This window comes from Aythya marila, assembly GCF_965140915.1.
Source record: "Aythya marila genome assembly, chromosome: 1".
Lineage (NCBI taxonomy): Eukaryota > Metazoa > Chordata > Aves > Anseriformes > Anatidae > Aythya > Aythya marila.
The window spans coordinates 68,036,033-68,054,771 of record NC_139042.1 but is presented as its reverse complement, the minus strand read 5'-3'; the positions used below and the strand labels follow the sequence as shown (position 1 = coordinate 68,054,771).

Here is an 18,739-nt window from a genome sequence, read left to right as displayed (position 1 = left end):
CGTTGCTAGGGTTTCAAATGACACCAAAGAGCAGTTTTACAGAAGAAGAATATTGGAATACCTTGCCTCGGGATTGCGTGAAAGTAGAACTCCTAATAGTGTTGCAATGGTAAAGCAACAACTAGCTCTAGGTACAGAACCGTCCTTTCCTTTCGTGAAAGAACTTTAGATCACTTTATTTTCGTGATTACTTCAACTATACATGGACAATGCTGGCACACAGAAGAAACATTGATGAAAGGCACAATTAACATGACCCCATATCAGGTTTCCAAATATAGCAGCAAGTTTTTAAACCTAATCTAAAGAAGTCCACTGGGTATTATTACATCCACTGTTACGAGTGGCGTGTTAATGAGAAGGGAAGGAGAGTCCAAGTTAATTTGGCCACACAGGCTTATGGCAATGCCTACGGCTGTGAAGTCCACAAGGCAGGAGTATAAACTGACCGTCACAAACAACACCTTCCGGAAAATGAAGATGAAAGTTCTCCAAAGATTGTGTTCAATATGAAACATGAGTACTAGGATTCAGTTTCAAAAACAACGCGAGAGTAAACTGGATACAGTAAGACTTAATATTCCAGTACTAGAACTTGATCTCTAAGGAAAAGCCATGTTTACCTTAAAATACCAAATATGCTGGCAGTGCATCTTACAGTACTGTGTGTTTCAGCCACTGTTAAGGCTTGAAGAGAATCGTGTTCCCCTCCCAGCAGACACCGAGCGAAGTTCCCCTCTGCAGAAGGAGAGCACTGAACCGCGGATCCAGGGAAGGCTAAAGACTCCAGTCACCACCTCATCCGCCCTGGCTAAACGTACGAGCTCCTGTCCTGCAGGCAGCTTCGGCCTAAACTGTGCAGCGTTCCCTACCAGGAATCCTAGCACCAGCCATCACCCACTCAGGGACATTCAGCTCTGAACGTTTTCCATGTTTAGTGCCTTCCGGTGTGATACCATTGTAATCAATGGAGGATTTGGGGCCTTTAGAGATACTGGAGTTTGTCCCCTCAAAACAAGGCTTCATAGATCTCAAAATTAAGCTCCCTGAAGGGGTAGCTGCTCGCTGTCTGCAGTAGGAATCAGCAAAACCCTTAGGAGAACACCAGGGTCAAAAAGCAACACTCGAAGAACAATTCATTATGGCTGGGGGGTGTTTTTAAATGAGTAATCAATGCTAGCCTGAAAACACCAGTTGCTTAAAAGTCTTTCAGTGTTACGCTGGTGATTGTAATGATGATATGAAACGTAGGGCTGTCTCCCATTACTACTACAGTTACTTGCCTTAGCTTTTCCATAACACATCCTTCCTGGTAGGAACAAATATAGAACTGAAGGCTGATTTATTTCAGAGGAGTAAGGATTGAAAAAACATGATTCTTTTTTAGAAAATTAATGTTATGCCAAGTTGGAAGCAAACTACAAATTACTACAATATTTCATTTGCAGCATTTCCAACAAAAAACAAGCACTATTGACATGATACATATTTGAAAAAAAATATGAAATAAAAACATTACAAATTCATAGGGTTTTGCCAAAGACTAGTCATACTCCAGCCCATTCAAGGAATCACGTATCACATGGGCAAAGTATAAATCGCTTTGCTCGTAACTGAATCAAGATATTTAAAAATTTCTTTTGGAAGAGCTAGAAAAGCAGTGCTATAACAAGAGTCTAGTCCGTCACTGGTCTATGGGAAACATTTAATTTTTCTAAGCCATGTTTCCGTTAAGAAAAAATAAACGTGCCTATAGGAATATTTTCTATCAATGCCACCAAATGGTTGGGATGTCTGCAAAAGCATGAAGCCTTACACAGAGTTTTAGAAATACTCTTCAGTTGTTTTGTTTTTAAAGTATTAACTTGGGATCACATCCTGCTCACAAAGGTTTCAACAAGTCTACCCACCAAACGAGCAAAGCAAGATTATACTGAGTCTTATATTTCCTTGGTTCAGAGCAGTCATGGCTCAGAAAAGCCAGTGCTGTAATCAGCTGCTCTGTTTATCATCTAATACATGAAGTTAAGAATAATTTGTCTAGAAAATGAAGTTTTCAGGTAATAACTTTGGCTTCTTTTCTGAGGCTTTAACAACATCAGAAGGATCTAATAGGATAATGCAGTTTATTTTGAATCACTTTCTACTACTTGATTACTACTATAAGATCCACTGACCTACTGGGGATTTTTAAGACCATAACAAAAATAGTTTGAAGTTAAATAAATGTAGGAAAAAACTCCCCCAAAATCAGGTAATTTGTTTAAGGTGCTGAGAGGAACTCTTGTGGTAATAATGTAACGTGTGACATATGTAAGACAGACCAGCCCGTTTGGAGCAGATCTGGTCACAGAAGACCCAAGCTAGTCACTGTTGAGGCAAACAGCTGAAGCTTTCTTATTTCAAGCATAATTCCAGGAAGGAGACTTGCACTTCATTAGACTGACGAGGATGAGAATTTGAAAGTTTGAAAACCCAAGATAGCTGTCTGTAGAGATAATTTCCAAGCAAATTTGCAGAACTTCCTGAAAACACCAAGCCTGATTTACCTGAATCTCCAGAACATGATTTGTATTAATGTGGCACAATTATTTCAATAGTACAGATGCTCAAGAACATTGCAAGTGTCAAAGGAGCCCTGAGTATTTCCAATTCCTTCTAGCATAATGCAATAAAAATGCAATAACCTTTATGAAAAGCAAACCAACCAACCAACTGCACTTTATCAAGCACTAGTTAATTTGTTGCTTCTGATACATTTCATCTTGGTGTTCTTGAGATCTAAATACAATGTAACACCAGAGTTCTGCAATCAGTGTTGGAAAGGTTCAGTGTGATTACGTGTATTTTCAATGATTCATCTTAACTACTACGAAACATCAGGAATGGTGATGCTTTGAGAGTAAGCACACAGCATCCTTGATAAATGGTACCAGTAAACTTACAAACTCACAGAAAAAGATGAAAGCCACTACCAACAGAACTACTTATTTTAAGAAACTGCAGTATCTAATGTACTTCTGCAATCTAAATTGTAGTAAATAGCTACAGCCTACCTCATCTGCATCATTCATTCACAGGCACAGCTGAGAAGAAAACATAAATACTTCCTTAGACCTTTGCTAGCTTATCTGTGATAAAAAGTCACTGGTAATAATTTGATGGAATAGCATTGTACATACAACAAACCAGGCTGTGCATCATACCAGGCTAAATTCGGGTAGGATTCTGAGCCTATTACCTTACCTTCCTTACTTCAAGAATAAACTCTATGTATGAGGCTAGTGCTTAGCTTGTCCACAGTCTCTGTGGGCAAGGCAAACTTTCCAGGTAAAATATTTTATTTATAGCATCCGATATAATCAGAAAAAAAGTAAACAAGGCCTGCTTAGTAGCTTCCTTATTTTTTCAACTTACACCAGTTCGTCTAAATAGAAGATCTTACTTCCGTGTACAAATCTAATCTGTGTTCTCAGATGACATAGCTAAAAGAAAATGACTACGGTCTGTAGAAGCAGTTAAGCTTTACAAACCTTACAAACTTGAATACTGCTGAACTGCCTAAAATACCATTAGCCAGGAAGGCAGAAGAAAACACAAGTTGACTCCATATCCCAGTGGTGATGGCTCTCAGCTTGCACTGATGAAGACTCAGGTTTAGGTTCCTAATCCTTGTTAATAGGTCATGAAAAAGAGACCAAACCCATTAGAACATTCCTGCTGGAGACACGAATTCAAGATCCCTGCCCTAGTTTAGGGACCCCGCAGCAGTTTTCCATGTCTGTGCCCTGGCCACAGAGCTGTTGGGGATAAGGGAGTTCCTCCACCCTGCAAGAACTGTGCCACCTTTCCAGATGTCAGCGCAAGGAGGCCGGTTCACAGCAGCTGAGAATCCCCAAACCAGGGCAGCAGCCCCCCTCCAGTGTCACTCAGGCACTTCATTCCTAGTGAAGAGGAGCTCCTGCCTCTTTCCTTCCCGACCATTTCTGACTGGGTAACTTAAATCTTCCCATGCCTGTGTCCTTTACACATTAGCACCTAAGCAGAACTCAAGAACAGTGGCAGCATTAGTACTGCAACAAATCCACTCTGGATTTAATCTGAACCATTTCATGTTCCTGACGGAGTTTCTGATTCAAGATCACTGTTGTTTCCCTTGAAACGAAAAGGCAGGGTACTAACTTGAGGCCAAATTCAGTTCTTAGTAAAATTAGTGCGAGTTATTACACTGATCGATAAAAAGAGTCAAACTGAAACCTTTTTCTTGAACAATGGAACAAAATAAAAGTAAACCAGAACTATTCACTGGCATGTATCTAAAATAAATACTGCAATAACTGCTTAAGAGGATACTGCTGTAGATCAAGTATACCTAATTACTACTAACTCTTTTTAAAGAGGTTAACCTCTGTCACTCCAAGGAAAGCTGGGGACTGATTTTTGTAGTACAGAAAATGAATTTGTTCAGGCTAGGAAATGTCTAAAAAGATTTTTTTTTTTCTTTTTCCTCTTCTTTTTTTTTTTTTTTTTTTTTTTTTTTTTTAAGAAAGAACAGTTAGGAATTGAAAAATCCTTCTAAAATGCAATGGATTAAATCTAAAATCACTGCAGATTTAGTACATAATATGAAATAAGACATTTCAACATGCTCTCCATGTGGCTACAAACTGTACATAGTGGAAATTCATAGCTCCAAAGAATAATGCTCTTCAGAACTCTGTTAATGCCACTGAACATAATTCAGATTCTGTGTACAAAACTACATAATTTAGAAACTTAATCTAGTTTTTTTTTTTTAAACATGGCAGTATATTTGAAATATGGTATTAATTTATGTTTGCATCTCCAAAGAAAAATGTAGAAAGATAACTTAAACTAGAGAATTCATAAAAAAAACTATATCAATTTAAAATTTTACTGCATAAAAATATGTACTTTTCAAATTATTTTAATAAATTAAATATCCCTAACATTTTTAATATATATCCCTGACAATCTATAAAAGAGGGTTCTTGTTATAGAAAATAAATGGAACTCCGAAAGTACCCCCTTCATAAAACATATTTAACAATAATTATATTTTTCTTCTTCTTCCAGGAATGTAACAATATGTACAACTTCTCTATATTACTATACTATCAAAATAGTACAGATTAAGTGTAGTAGGGTTCTGCAACCGTAAGATGGTGAAGTCACATTAAAGTGGAGGGCAACCTAGGCCTCGGATGAACAATATCAGTGTGGAGCATCAGTTTCTGGATGGATCAGACAAGAAGGGGTAAATACAATCTTCTCATCTACAGTAGATTTCACAAGAGGTAGAGTTCAAGTGAAAATGAAAGAAATTTGGAATAAGGTGCATGCTCAGTATTTTCAATTTATGACTTGTTAAGGATGTCAGATTTTACAGGAAAAGTTTTCAAGGATTCTTTCTTTTTCCTCTAGAGGAGAATTCGATGATCAGTTTGTAATCTTTTTAATATGGATCTGAAACAAAGAAATCAGAAATAAAGTTATATTTTAAGGACACTGTGGTTCTCTTAGTAATCAGAGGTAAATGTTCTCAGTGCTAGCCAAAATTCTGAGTGTCAAACACACCGAAAGAATGAAATCTCACATTTGCCTTTTTATTTTTTAAAAAATATACCACCTCTCACCTCATTCAGAATCGCCCATACTGCTGAATTTTGTATTACTGAAAGCCGGAATGACGAAACAGGGTTTAGGCTGGGGTCAACTGTTCCTTCAGCTATACCGTTTTCAAATTTCCCTGCAAAAGAAGTGAAAGCATATCCTCCATTAACTCCTCTTAACAAAGTACAGGATCTACGCCCAGAAAAATGCATCTACATGGGACACCATTCATGCCCAATGTACTCCCATTTAAAGAATCCTCCATTATATTAGGATGGATAAGAATCCAATTTAAAAGCCTAGTTAGAATTTAGACTTAAAGCATGCATATGATAAAAAAAAAAAACTTGCTTTCATTGTAACAGGGATGCCCAACCTATGTCCAAGAAGCTAAATACAACCCATGAGTAAAATTTCTTCTCCTTGGAACAGGTATCCTGCCACTTGCCCCAGCAGCTGCTTGGCTATGGAAACGCCAATCTCATCCCACAACAAGAGAGCCGATCGTCTGCTTGGAGGGTTGGTTCAAGCCCAGACCCTGACGGCACACACTCAAGCACAACAGCTCACAGAGAGGCACTTGTGCAGTCACAGGACATAAGAGGTGATCTTAAGCAACCTGGAGATGCCTCTGCAATAACTTAAGTGGATCTGCTCTGGCAGAGAAGTTGGGTGTAGCTGCAATCCAAGTAAGAGTGGTGCTAGAGCATCAGTCTCAAAGAAGAAATATTGGAAGCAATAGTAAGGAAATCCTACAGAAGGTCACACACCCAAAATGAAGGATGAAAAAACTCAGTTTTAGGTTTGTCTTGTTTTTAATTAAAGTGTCTCAATATGTGCAAAAGTAACAAAATACATCCTTCTACATGTGTAACAGAAAAGCATTGCTGTCTGTGTCATACCTATCCTGAAGTAACCATCCTCTAGGCGTTTGTCTTTGGTTTCTTTGCTCAATACCAATTCTTCATTCTACGACAACAAAGCACAGATAAGATCATTTATTTTGACATACAACTTTGCCAGTGAAAGTCAAGTGTGTATCCAGCATCCACCCATTCTAAATAATTATGAACAAGCCTAGAATAGTTACTTATAGCCTCAGACAAACCAACACAGAAATGAAAAAGCAGCAGTGCTCCAGAACTGTATTTGGCTTCAAGGTAGAAAAAGGAAGTAGTTCAGGTGCCCCTCTTAACTGATATGCTAATTGCCTCGTGAACAGAATACACAGCAGATACTGGCACACAGAGCAGAAGAAAAGCAAAGGCAAAACCTTGCCTTCTTTTCCTGTGTCTGAGCCAGATTTCTCTCATGACAAATGAAGCTTGCAGCTCACGTTTTGATATAAGAATTTGGGCAAAAGGAAAAGCCCTCAGACCAGCAAGGGAAGCATTTCAATTATCACCACCTTACTAAAAAGAGTGGATATCAATGAACTTCTTTAATAAGAACAGAAAAATGAAATTGTAGACCAGAGCTTCAAAAACAGCCTGGAAATTGCAAGCAGAATCACATGACCCAGTACTAAAAGACCCCCATAAAAATTTCCTAGGAATCAATTAAAAATTCTTGACAGGCCCAGGAGATTAAATCCATCAGCTTTTTGTTGTTTTCTGCTTTGAAGGGATGGTGCTGAAAAGCAGTTTGGTTTGGTTTTGCTCTGGTGGATTTTTATTTATTTACTGAGTGTGTTGCTTGACTTCCTTGACAAATCCAGTCTAGGAACACTTTTTTTTAAGGATTCTTCCAGCCCCCAACCCGAGTTCTGGTTATGGGGGATCAGAGTAGAAGTACGTGAATGGGCTTCTGGCTCTACTCAAGTCCATGTTGGAGAAATCCTTCTCTCAAAACAGCACCTATCGTTCTGCAGCTGCTGTCTCTGTACTGGTGACACCACTGGCTTAGGAATTGGCCAGGTACAGAATTTCTTGTTCACTTTTCCCCCCATGTTGCATCAATAGCAAGGGAAGTTTGGGACCATTATGTGCTTAATGGATGTCCCCATTTGAGGGGCATCCAAAAGCCAGACATAACCATTCCGTGATATCTTGGGGCCAGATGAGGGAAGGGCTGCTGCTGGTTTTATGGCTGAATATATTTCCTTGAGGAAAGGTATATCAGTTATCAGGAAAAATCAGTTATCAGGGAAAGGAACAGATTTAGAATCCAGACACTGAATTACCTATAAGGTACTGAGGTCTTGAGAAGCAAAATTGTTTAAATTATATAGTACAACATGATAGCCCAGGTATCATGTCATGTAACTACAATCAAACTTCTACTGGGAGATGGAGCTGGTCAGAAATCTGTATTTATTTTTTTTTTCTCACTTCCAGGACAGTGGACTACAAGAATAGTGAAATGAATCCCTCCATGATCATTTGTGTTTGGTTGGTTGGTTTTTGAATAGCACTTAAAGCACAAATCTTAAGATACCCACATGAGGTATATGGGAGAAGACAAATACTTGCTGTTTTAAGACTAAATAAAATAAACCTATTTGAAGTAATATCTTAATCTTCACACACAGTTTTTGTGATATAAATGTGCAGGTACAATATTCAGTTGAAGACAAAGAACCTGTATCATCTGCTTTCAAGCAAGAATATACTTTAGACAGTATAGTGCCCTCCTAAAATAAAATTCAGACTTAGTCTGAGAATCCAGATACTGAAGTACCTATAAGGTATTTGTGGTATGGTTTAGATGCATGTCAATTCCTGAACCAAGAGTTTTGTTTGTTTGTTTTGTTTTTAATAAGTCATAAAGGAGATTGAAATAGCTTTCCCTTTTTCCAAAATACATTGGAGATGGCAGACTGGTTGGTTATTTTTTGTTTTAAATAGTAACAGTGAATTGGAAGAAAATGAGTTTGTTCACCTCCAAATTACCAACAGCACATACAGCAGGCTATACTTTAAATGAACATCTGAATAGTTCCATTAGCTTTCTGTGAACAGATCCAATTTAAAAAAAAAAAAAAAAGTATGAGAGCATCAAAAGCCTACAGTTATAAAAGAAGCATTCATGCCTCCCTTACCCAGCTAAAAAGAAAAAAAAAAGAAAAAAAAAAGAAAAATCAATACAATTAGGAGATTTTGCTTTTATCCTATAATAGAGAAGAGACAAATCAATACATTCATACCTGAAAAGGCAGAACTTCCACTGTTGTGTTTAGAAGTATATCTCCTGGGTGCTCTGGATTGCCACTGTGAAACAAGTACCTGCAAATGAAAAGGAGAAACAGCTTGCATACATCAGTCAGACTTAGCTGTGCGTGTTAATAATTTAACCTTATATGTTAATAATCACTTTGTATGTTTTACAATGATGTTGCTTTTATACTGGACCTACATCAGCTGACGATAAGAAGTAACAGATGCTTCCCACCATGGGTCACCCCCACCTTGTGCCAGCAGAATGAACTCTGCAGATCCGTTCAGAGCCAGGTCAGGGAACGTATCTGCAGCAACTCTTTTGCCAGGCTAGTTTTCCCCAAGAGCAGTTCACTGCTCTGGTTCGCTGCACACTCTCATTAATGGTTGTGCCAGGAACGCCCAGCCCATACACACAGCCTAACTTTATCTGGATACAAAATTATTTTCCAAAGACAGATTATTATTTTTACAAAATCATTTTTACAGGTATACACAGAGAAGGATTATTATTTTAAACCTGTACAAAGTTACCCTCACTCAGATGTGCATTTAATGAACTTTTTTTTGGTTTAATGGAGCAGAGTATGTCAAAAACTGTGTCAAAACCATCCCTACACATATCACCTGGTGAAGAGCAAGTCTTAGAAATCTAACTATCCCCTCTCCAATAGTTTTTGCAGTACTATGCACCTGTAGATAATGTTACAAAAGACAGGGTGTAATTTACATTTCTTTATATATAGCACAAACTTGATAGTATTTTTGATGTCAAATCCACATGCTATGCAAATAAGTAACAATCTTTTTTTACCACTAGGTGGTATCAATGCTTGAAAAATTATTCCTTGACATTTTTTTCTAGTAGACTGCAGAGGAGCTTATTCAGATTACTATCTGAAAACTACTTACATATCACACCTACTCAAATGCCACTTTTAACAAACCTATTTTCCTTTTAATGCATTTAAATGAATATGTAACAATCCATCAACACATTTCAAACCTTCCTTCAGATGGAAACTGGAGAAATAAACAGTAAGCACTATCTTCTACATTAAATCCATCACCAGCCAGGGACAAAATTAGTTCAGAAATTATCACTTGATTAAAATTACAAACATTAGCTCAATTTGCAATTTATTAAGATGTAATTGGAGATGTAAATTCCAGTTTATCTAGTATGTCTGAAACCAGGTAAGTACTTGTCATTAATCCGTTCTCCATAGCTACAAGTCAGAAAGTAGAAGAAAACAGAGCTCTCTGACCCTGAATTAGAAGGGTCTGTGATCCTAACATGACAGGAAATAATTTAAAAATACACAGACACTCGGAGGCATGTCTTCTATAAGTGTTCAGAAGAGGAGTAAAAATCACACGCTCAGATCTAAGAAAGTTACATTGATTCCTATTTCTAAATTCTTCTCACTAAAACACCGAAAATCCAAAGATTTATATTTTTAAATGCCAGAGGTTGAACACTTGCATCTGAGAGGCAAACATCACACTCTCTTACCAAACCCCAGGGGCAGTACTCTTCTGTAGCGCTTTCTATTTCACAAATCTCATTTCTGAGAAGACACACCTAAAAAGCCACAAAAATTAAAAATAACCCTCCTCTGTGACCCTGCTCTCTCAACAGAAGATAATGCTTCGGGGGTGCTGTGGGGGCAGGTGGTGGTTTGGGTTGGTTTTGGTTTAAGAACAACACAGCCAGCTGTTTGTCCTACTGTGCTATCGACTTCTGAAATTAAAGGGGGAGGAGATTCTCCCCCTGCGCTCCCCGCAGATACTGTGCCATTAGGGCACCGAGCTCAAAAACTGGCGCAAAGCTGAAACAATTTATGGAAGTAATAAAAACGGATTTGCAGATTTCCACGTAGTCAAAACCACTTTTCCAGTATGTTTGCCATATGCACATACACTTATAACATATGCATATGTTCCCCATCTTACTTAAGATTATGTTTAGAACAGAAGGGGCATTTTTAAATCTGAGCCTTGCCTGAACATTTGTCAGATAACACCTACTTAGACAGAAGTTACCCAGAAATTAAAAATAGAAGTATGAACGCACACACACAGCTCGTGTCTATAGTCAATCTTTTGCTCAGAAATAAAATTTATGAATTAGAAAATTTGCTTAGGAATAACATTTCATTTACAAACGAGTTGCTGTTCTACAGCTTCTGCAAGAAGCATCATTTAGCTGTTCTTTTATAAAACTTGCCTCCCCGACACACTGCAAAACCATAAAGATTTCAGGCTAATGAAATGTTTTTCTGGAGATTGAAAGACAGAAACTGAAAGCCACAGAAGTAGTTGTGCTTTTGGCTAAGTTATTCTGACATCTGTCCTGGGATTTGCAGGTGACAGCCTGTGTAAATACTAAAAACGTGGTGTTTTTTTTTTTTTTTTTTAATCTGCTGGTTACCTGACATTTTTCCTGGGGTTGACTCAAAGACACCTTTTGTCTACCTGCTGTTTAAACCTAATGCCTTCTGAACTGTTCTTTCCAATTAAAATTCTGAAAGCCACTGACCTCTAAATATACTAATCCCAAAGAAATACATATTAACATAATAATAATAATAATAATAATAATAAGCCTTATAAAACATTACTTCACAGCTTGTTTTAATTACAAGACAAGGAGATGAGCAAATTTGGACATTCTTGATGGAAGTCATCAGCAAAAAGTAACTCTAATTCACAACTGCTAAGTGAAATACCAATGCACCTGAACTTCAGAGGACGTTTCTCCATTTTCAGTCTCTCTTTAAAGAGGCAAGGGTCAAATATAGTGACTAGCTACTGTACATATTCAAAAATAGCCACAACTTCCTATCTGCCAGAAGTTCCTAGATGTATGAACCAGCTCACATACATTTTGTTCTTGACCTCAGTGTAATAAGAGGGTAAAAGAGGATGCTAAACATTAACATCTCATGTGGCACATAAAAACATACACAATAAAATTTAAAGAGCAACAATGGTTAAAGAACAAACACACACAAAAGGGAGCCAAGTTGCAAATAAGATTTCAGTTTCCATATTGAGTGATTTGAATAAGAAAGCTGCGGGTTTGACTTCTGCTTTGGAACTAGACTCACCTATACAGTCAAGTCAGCCACAGGAAAAAAGTAAAAATAAAAATGAAAATAAAAATAAAACCACTCAGCTAAACCAGTGTTCATATACATCCTAACACAGAGGAATGGAAGGACAGAAGCACAATCATCATTAATACACTGACAAAAGACGTCATCAGCTTGCCAATGCCGTTAACTTTAGTTACCTTTAGTATTTGCTAAATAGCTAAACTTTTCCATCTTTCAGTACTAGTTCATCACTTGCACTTTTGACACAAAAACAAACAAAAAAACAACAAAACCACAACAAGAACAAAGCAAGTACACATCTTTACCCTTCTCTTACTTCGCTAATGGAGGGGTTGTATCTTCTTTGCCCCCACATCAAAGCATATTTAGACTTAGAAAAACATTATTCTCTCAGTTACCTGATATGTTTCCTTTTAGGCATTAACAAGGGTGTCTTACTGCCTTTTATGTCTTATTCAGAAAAAAAAATATACTAATTGTGTTAGTTTTATTTAAAAAAACAAAAGCACAATTCTATGCATCTTCTGCTTTGTTGAGCCATTAAAAACAGAGCAGAGAAAAGGACACACAAGAAAACTTACCGGTAAATAGCAGCTTTATAAAAGGAAATAATACACCCAAGAAAAGCATAAAATTCACATCCACTACCAATACATTTTTGTTTGGAAAGAAACAAAAGTCTTATCTCACTTGATATTATACAAAAATATTCTAAGAATCTATTTATGAACACAGGCCTTTGTCCGCCGTAAATATCAGGAATCAAATCTTTTTCTCTGCATATCCTCCTTACGTCTCTTTTAGCAGTTTTATGTATGTTAGTATATCTCTTTTCAGAAAAAGGAAGAGATAGGAAGGCAGGGAGGAAATGTTTCCTTCCACTTTTGCACAATCTGCTATCAACAAGCAGGACAAGTTTTAAATTCCGCACAGTGTGAATTTCTATAAAAGCAACATTCAGTCAGCACATTTTTGGCTCTCTACAAAGGCTGTCACCCCTGCAAGAGTCATTATCCAGGATTTTTGTTCTCTGGATGTAAATGTGGGAAAAGAAATTTAATGTAACCCCACTCTGTCATTTTCCCAGAACCCTCATCAGGAAATGTTGACTTACTGTCACTGGAAACAGGTATTAACCATGCGCTATTTTTTATGTTTTTCTTGTATGTGTTATAAAAGAAAGATGAATAACTTATTTTCCTTCACTCGGGTTCAATTTCTTTTCCTACCCTTTATGCTTCTCACCAATTCCTTTGCAAAAATTGCTTATAATTGGGGAAAAAAAAAAAAATTAATTCTGCAAGACTATATATATACCCACACACAAGTACTCACAAGAGGCAAGAAAACCAAGGAGAGGTTTTCATCTTGTTACAGCTTCTGATTCAAAACCACTGCAGGGGGGAGGCGGTGGGGAAGGAACATTTACCCCATTAACTTTTATGCACAATGCTTGGTAGGATTTCATTTTCTCTGCCCAAAATAGCCAGCCTCACTGTCAATATATATTATGGACATTTATATTATGTCCCAGTGAGGACTATGAGAATGGTTTTCTAAACCTCCACTGTGCTCTCTGAAGTGCGTACAGGTCAACTGTAATAGAAAAGGGTTTATCATTAAATTCATTTTCACTATTTCTAATGCGGGGTTTCGGTGAGTACCGGCTTTTGGCTTGTTTTACTACTAAAGGGAGAAGTTCTCTCATGAAATCTTCACTCTTTCCTTTAAGAAATTCAGCTCTTTCTCAATCTGATCGACATTAGTTAAACGGCCCTTACGCTATTCATCAATGTTAATTCTGCTAAACTTTTAAACCAATGAAATGTTGACAGTTTCAGATTTTATATTTGTTTTATATAGGTCATATACATATATTCTACAGATGAATATGTAAAGCTGCAATATATCTTTCATAATATATCTATAATAAATAAAACAAAAAAAAAAATCTTTCCACATTTCACTGTAGATGTATGTGTTTGTATTTATTTAAGTTTATATATACACATATGCACCTGAAATATTATTTCTCTGGAAAGCACACGGGAGCTCCCTTCAGTTTTCTTAAACATCAGCATTTACTGTCAGTTGAGATGCCCTTGGGTATGGGCATCCTCACAGGCTGGCAGATGCACCTGTGACACGTCAGAGACTCAAGCCCTTCTGAAAATCAGGTGAAGCATTTTAGGGTATCTCAAGTGGCATTTGACACCTAACATTTAGGCAACTGCATTAAACCTCTAAGATTTCTGAGTAAGAACAGTAAAACCCAGGAATGCTGCCAAAGACACCAACGTGGAATATTAGTGCCATTAAGGAGAAAGCAGCATGTCCTTGGCTCAGAGAGCTCCCTTCTTCTGTCTCTGATCCATACTATTTTTCTTTTCCTACGAAGTTCTTGCCTCATCGTTGTGGGCAGAGTTCCCATGCCCAGAGCAAACAGCATCAGTGGCTGGGAGCCTGCCTGCCAAATCCCTGCTGTCAGGGTATCCATGGGAGGATGTTCTGCTCATTAGTACAGAAGCTTATGTAAACACAGAAATCAAGTCCTCAATTCCTCTCTCTTTTTTTTTTTTTTTTCATATATGCTAAAAACATTAGCCCACCTGAAATACACTGACATACAGAAACTCTAATAAATTTAAGAGACTTCCAAATATTTTCTATCATCTGATACCACCTTAAAGCCTAATAAGATGAAGGTGATGTTAGGCTTTAACAACCTATATCATAATTACACATTTAAAATCAGAACAAAGATTATTTCTAAATCATACACATTGTGGTTGTGTGTGGCTGCATGTATTTGTGTGCTACTGCAGCTAAATTTGCACAGGAAAAGTAGAACATGCTGCATTGTGCAAGGAGAGTTTCTGTACTGGACAGTGCTTATGAACAGCGAAGAGCTTACGCATTAGTCAAGTTACTGCCGTGTTACTCCAAACCCCAATGATTTCATAATTCCCTAGGTTTTACGTGGTTGTTACTGCAAAAGGAAACAATGAGAAGGCTTCATTGCACTGCCAGTTTTGGAAAGCTGTTATAGAAAACCTTTTTTTTTTCCTTTGTAATACACTTGATTTTGTGGATCTCTTCCAAAAAGAGGACATGCATCCCACAGCATAGATAATTAATTATACTTTAGATACATCTACAGCCAGGTGCTATGATACACTTTTTACAAACTTTATTCTACTTAAAACAAACATCAAAAAAAAATAATCTCACTGCTAAAGAACATGCTTTACAAGCTGTGCTTCTTTTTCTCTACAACTTAGTGGCAGTAATAGCAGGCAAGCAACCATCACCTTTTATGCAGGTAATTTTCAGCACTGTCACAACAATTTAAAAGCAGATAAATTAACTTGTATGTTATCAGGAGCCAGAAAAGATATTCTTCACACAATACAATGATTTTCTAGTTTAAATAGTCAAATATATATTTCTCGCATGAGTGGGAATTATACATTGCAAGAAGCCACCATAGGACATAAGTGCAAGGTTAACATCACACGTTCCCTGCGATTCTAGTGTCAACAGCACAGAAAATTAGATAATTAGCCTCAAATACTGCACATCAAGTATCTGTGCCAACATCAGAAAGCAAAGAAGTACATGTAATCTACAAGCTGATTTGTCAAAAGTATTAAGATTTCAGTTTAAAGCTGAAATTCCAGACAGCAAGTTGGGCCTCATAAAATCACTTTATTAATAACCAACAGCACATTAGGACCAACAGCTTGTTAAAAGCAAGGACACAACTACTGGGCAACTACAGAGTTAAAAGCAGTGTTAGGGGGTATGAAAAAAATAAATAAATCACCACCTCCCTGTTTTCCCTTCCCCTCCAAAAACACTCAAAACCACAAAAATTCTACTAACCCTCATGAAGATATTCAAACACTGCCAAGCAGTCACATACAAATAAGAATGAGCCTCATATTCCAAAAATCATGAAGCAAATTAACATAAATTGGTGAGGTTGTGCGTGTTGTTTTTTTTTTTTTTTTTTCTCTGAAACCCTTTATTTTTGTAAATATCCATTCTAAATTGCTATTGCAGAAAAGCTGACAATAATCAAGATGGCCATAGGTTATGCACTTCCAAGGACTTCCTTGGTGTTAATAAGTGTTTTCAAAAAACACGTGCATTATCCAACTTACGTCAGTCAAACCTATATGGAGAGCTCAAACTTAGGCAACATTTCAATTTTCACTTTTGACTATTTCAATTTACACATCCCTGTTCTCCAGGTGTGGCTTAAAACAATCAACATCCATTTGACTTCAACATTCAGCCAGGATATGTCAAGTAGGTCTTGCATGAAATAGCCACAAATGTTATTTTCTGCTCCACTACACGAGTTCAGATCTCACTTTAGATTATTAAGAGATCCTTGCCACTGTTATCCCTGACAATATTCTCAGGTCTCAGAAATGAAATATTTAAAGACTTGATGAAAGCTAATTACTGTACTGCTACACTCAACAGAAACATTACATTCAGTTCAGCAAAACGGTTGGCACGGAAAAACGAGCTATAGGAACAAGTTGGTGTTCTGTCACACCGTAACAGACCTGCCATTCATTCTGTCAGTTGTGGTAAATATTTCCATGAGAAAGCTTGTTTACGGAGAATTTATTACTGGAACTATTAAGCAGCTGCACCTCCAACTGACTTGGCAGACAACATTTGGTGTGAATTCAAGGAGCTTTTCTATTACTTTAAAAACAACAACAACATAAAACAAACAGCACCTGTTATGTAGGTTCACGAACACAAGAGGGCTTTTCTGCTTTTACTTGCCACCATCAGATACATCTCCCCACAGGGCAACTTTTCCTGATGCTGTTGTGGTTTAAGGGAGCAGGCAGCTCAGCACCACCCACCGTTCGCTCACTCACCCCCAGTGGGATGGGGGAGCAACTTGGAAAAGCTCATGAGAGAAAGACAGTTTAATAGGACAGAAAAGGAAGGGAAAATAATTGTAACAACAACAATATATACAAAGGCAAAATACTGTATTTTTGAGGATCCTGTGGCAACAGAAACACAAATCATAATAAATATTGAAATGGCCTATAATGATAGTTCAAACAATGCTAAACCTAAGTTAAGTCTAAATACGTAACATCATTCTAATTAGTGGACTTCCTTTGAGAAAGCAATGGGATCCAAGATGCTCCCTTTTTTCTAAAATTGGAATGACTTTCTTCAATAAGTAGAAATACCAAAAAAGATAGTATAATCCTCTACTGATGAGACTGTTCTTAACACATCAGGTAGACACAACTATCTTAGCCCTAGCTACAATTTTTCAAAGCATAATGATGAACACCATCTTCCCACATTTTCACAGAATCACAGAATTTCTAGGTTGGAAGAGACCTCAAGATCATCGAGTCCAACCTCTGACCTAACACTAACAGTCCCCACTAAACCATATCCCTAAGCTCTACATCTAAACGTCTTTTAAAGACCTCCAGGGATGGTGACTCCACCACTCCCCTGGGCAGCCTGTTCCAATGCCTCACAACCCTCTTGGTACAGAAGTTCTTCCTAACACCCAACCTAAACCTCCCCTGGTGCAACTTCAGCCCATTCCCCCTCGTCCTGTCACCAGGCACGTGGGAGAACAGGCCAACCCCCACCTCGCTACAGCCTCCTTTAAGGTATCTGTAAAGAGCAATAAGGTCGCCCCTGAGCCTCCTCTTCTCCAGGCTGAACAAGCCCAGCTCCTTCAGCCGCTCCTCATAAGACTTGTTCTCCAGACCCATCACCAGCTTTTTTGCATAGATAATTAGTATTTACTTGTTCCCCCAACTTCCTCACCATTAAGGTAGGACATATTAAAATATAAATTTTCTTCAGACTTGTGCATGTTGACTTTTGAATTACAGGGCTGATCTAAGACACTTGCTAGCAACACTTTCCAGAATTGCCATTGTGCACTTGACTCATCCTAACAGAACAACAATCCACCCAAGATCAACATTGTTGGTTACAGTTACCCTATTCATAGAGTAGAGGCGTATTATTCTTAAAAACAAACAAACAAACAAACAAAAAATAAGATAACATTCACGACATAACTTTGAAGAGAAAAACTTGATCAAAAAGAATCAATGAATTCATGCACTTGATTTGAAAAATATGTAGTTTTTTTATATTACTGGCACAGGATATAAAAAGATTCTGCCTTTAATCCAAGGAGGTATGGCAGTCATGTTTCTCAACACATACATCTTGTTGTGAAAGCTATCCAAGAAAGTCTTTTAACACACAGCAACCAACTGGAAGAGTAATTTGACATGTCACACAACAAACTGGAATTTAATAGGTCAGACTGGTTTGGTACAACACAGAACAAGGAAACTACTGATCCTCACTGTTGTGCTAAGCCAAGGTGAAGACTTAGTCTTTGATTATGTACCATGCACAGAAGTTGACTAATTGGATTCAGTTCAGAACTGCAGAAAGGGCTCCTTCACAAGAAAAGCAGCCAGTCAATTGAGCCAAAGGAACTTTGCTCTACCAGACTATACGTATTGACCTCAAAAAAGCACAGAAGGTATGTGAAGAAAGGAAAAAGAAATCTACTAACACAGCAACACTTAAACGGACACTAAATAACCAATTTATTTTGTATGTCTTGGACTATTCTGTTGGCAAGACAGTGAAAACCAAAACAGCAAAACAGTAAATCCAAAGGAAAAGTCACTTTTAGTCCTCTAACAAATCGCAGATACTTATATTTCAAGTCTTTTTAATTTTGAAATAGGTCAACTTGGAGTCTTAGCATGGTGTTTTTTTCTCAAGCCCTAA

The 18,739-nt window shown here is 37.5% G+C and overlaps 1 protein-coding gene across 2 annotated transcripts in view; it reads right to left on the bottom strand.

The window, feature by feature from the left end:
• Positions 1 to 4,510: 4,510 nt before the first annotated feature.
• MGAT4A (alpha-1,3-mannosyl-glycoprotein 4-beta-N-acetylglucosaminyltransferase A) overlaps positions 4,511 to 18,739 on the bottom strand; it is a 70,718-nt gene continuing 56,489 nt past the window's right edge. For both annotated transcript variants that reach the window (XM_082784826.1, XM_082784827.1), the window contains exons 13-16: positions 8,780 to 8,858; positions 6,537 to 6,603; positions 5,658 to 5,770; positions 4,511 to 5,487 (exon numbers count right to left, since the gene is read on the bottom strand). In XM_082784826.1, the coding sequence (XP_082640952.1) occupies positions 5,461 to 5,487; positions 5,658 to 5,770; positions 6,537 to 6,603; positions 8,780 to 8,858 (286 nt within the window). In that variant the 3' untranslated portion in view covers positions 4,511 to 5,460. The remainder of the gene's footprint in view (positions 5,488 to 5,657; positions 5,771 to 6,536; positions 6,604 to 8,779; positions 8,859 to 18,739) is intronic.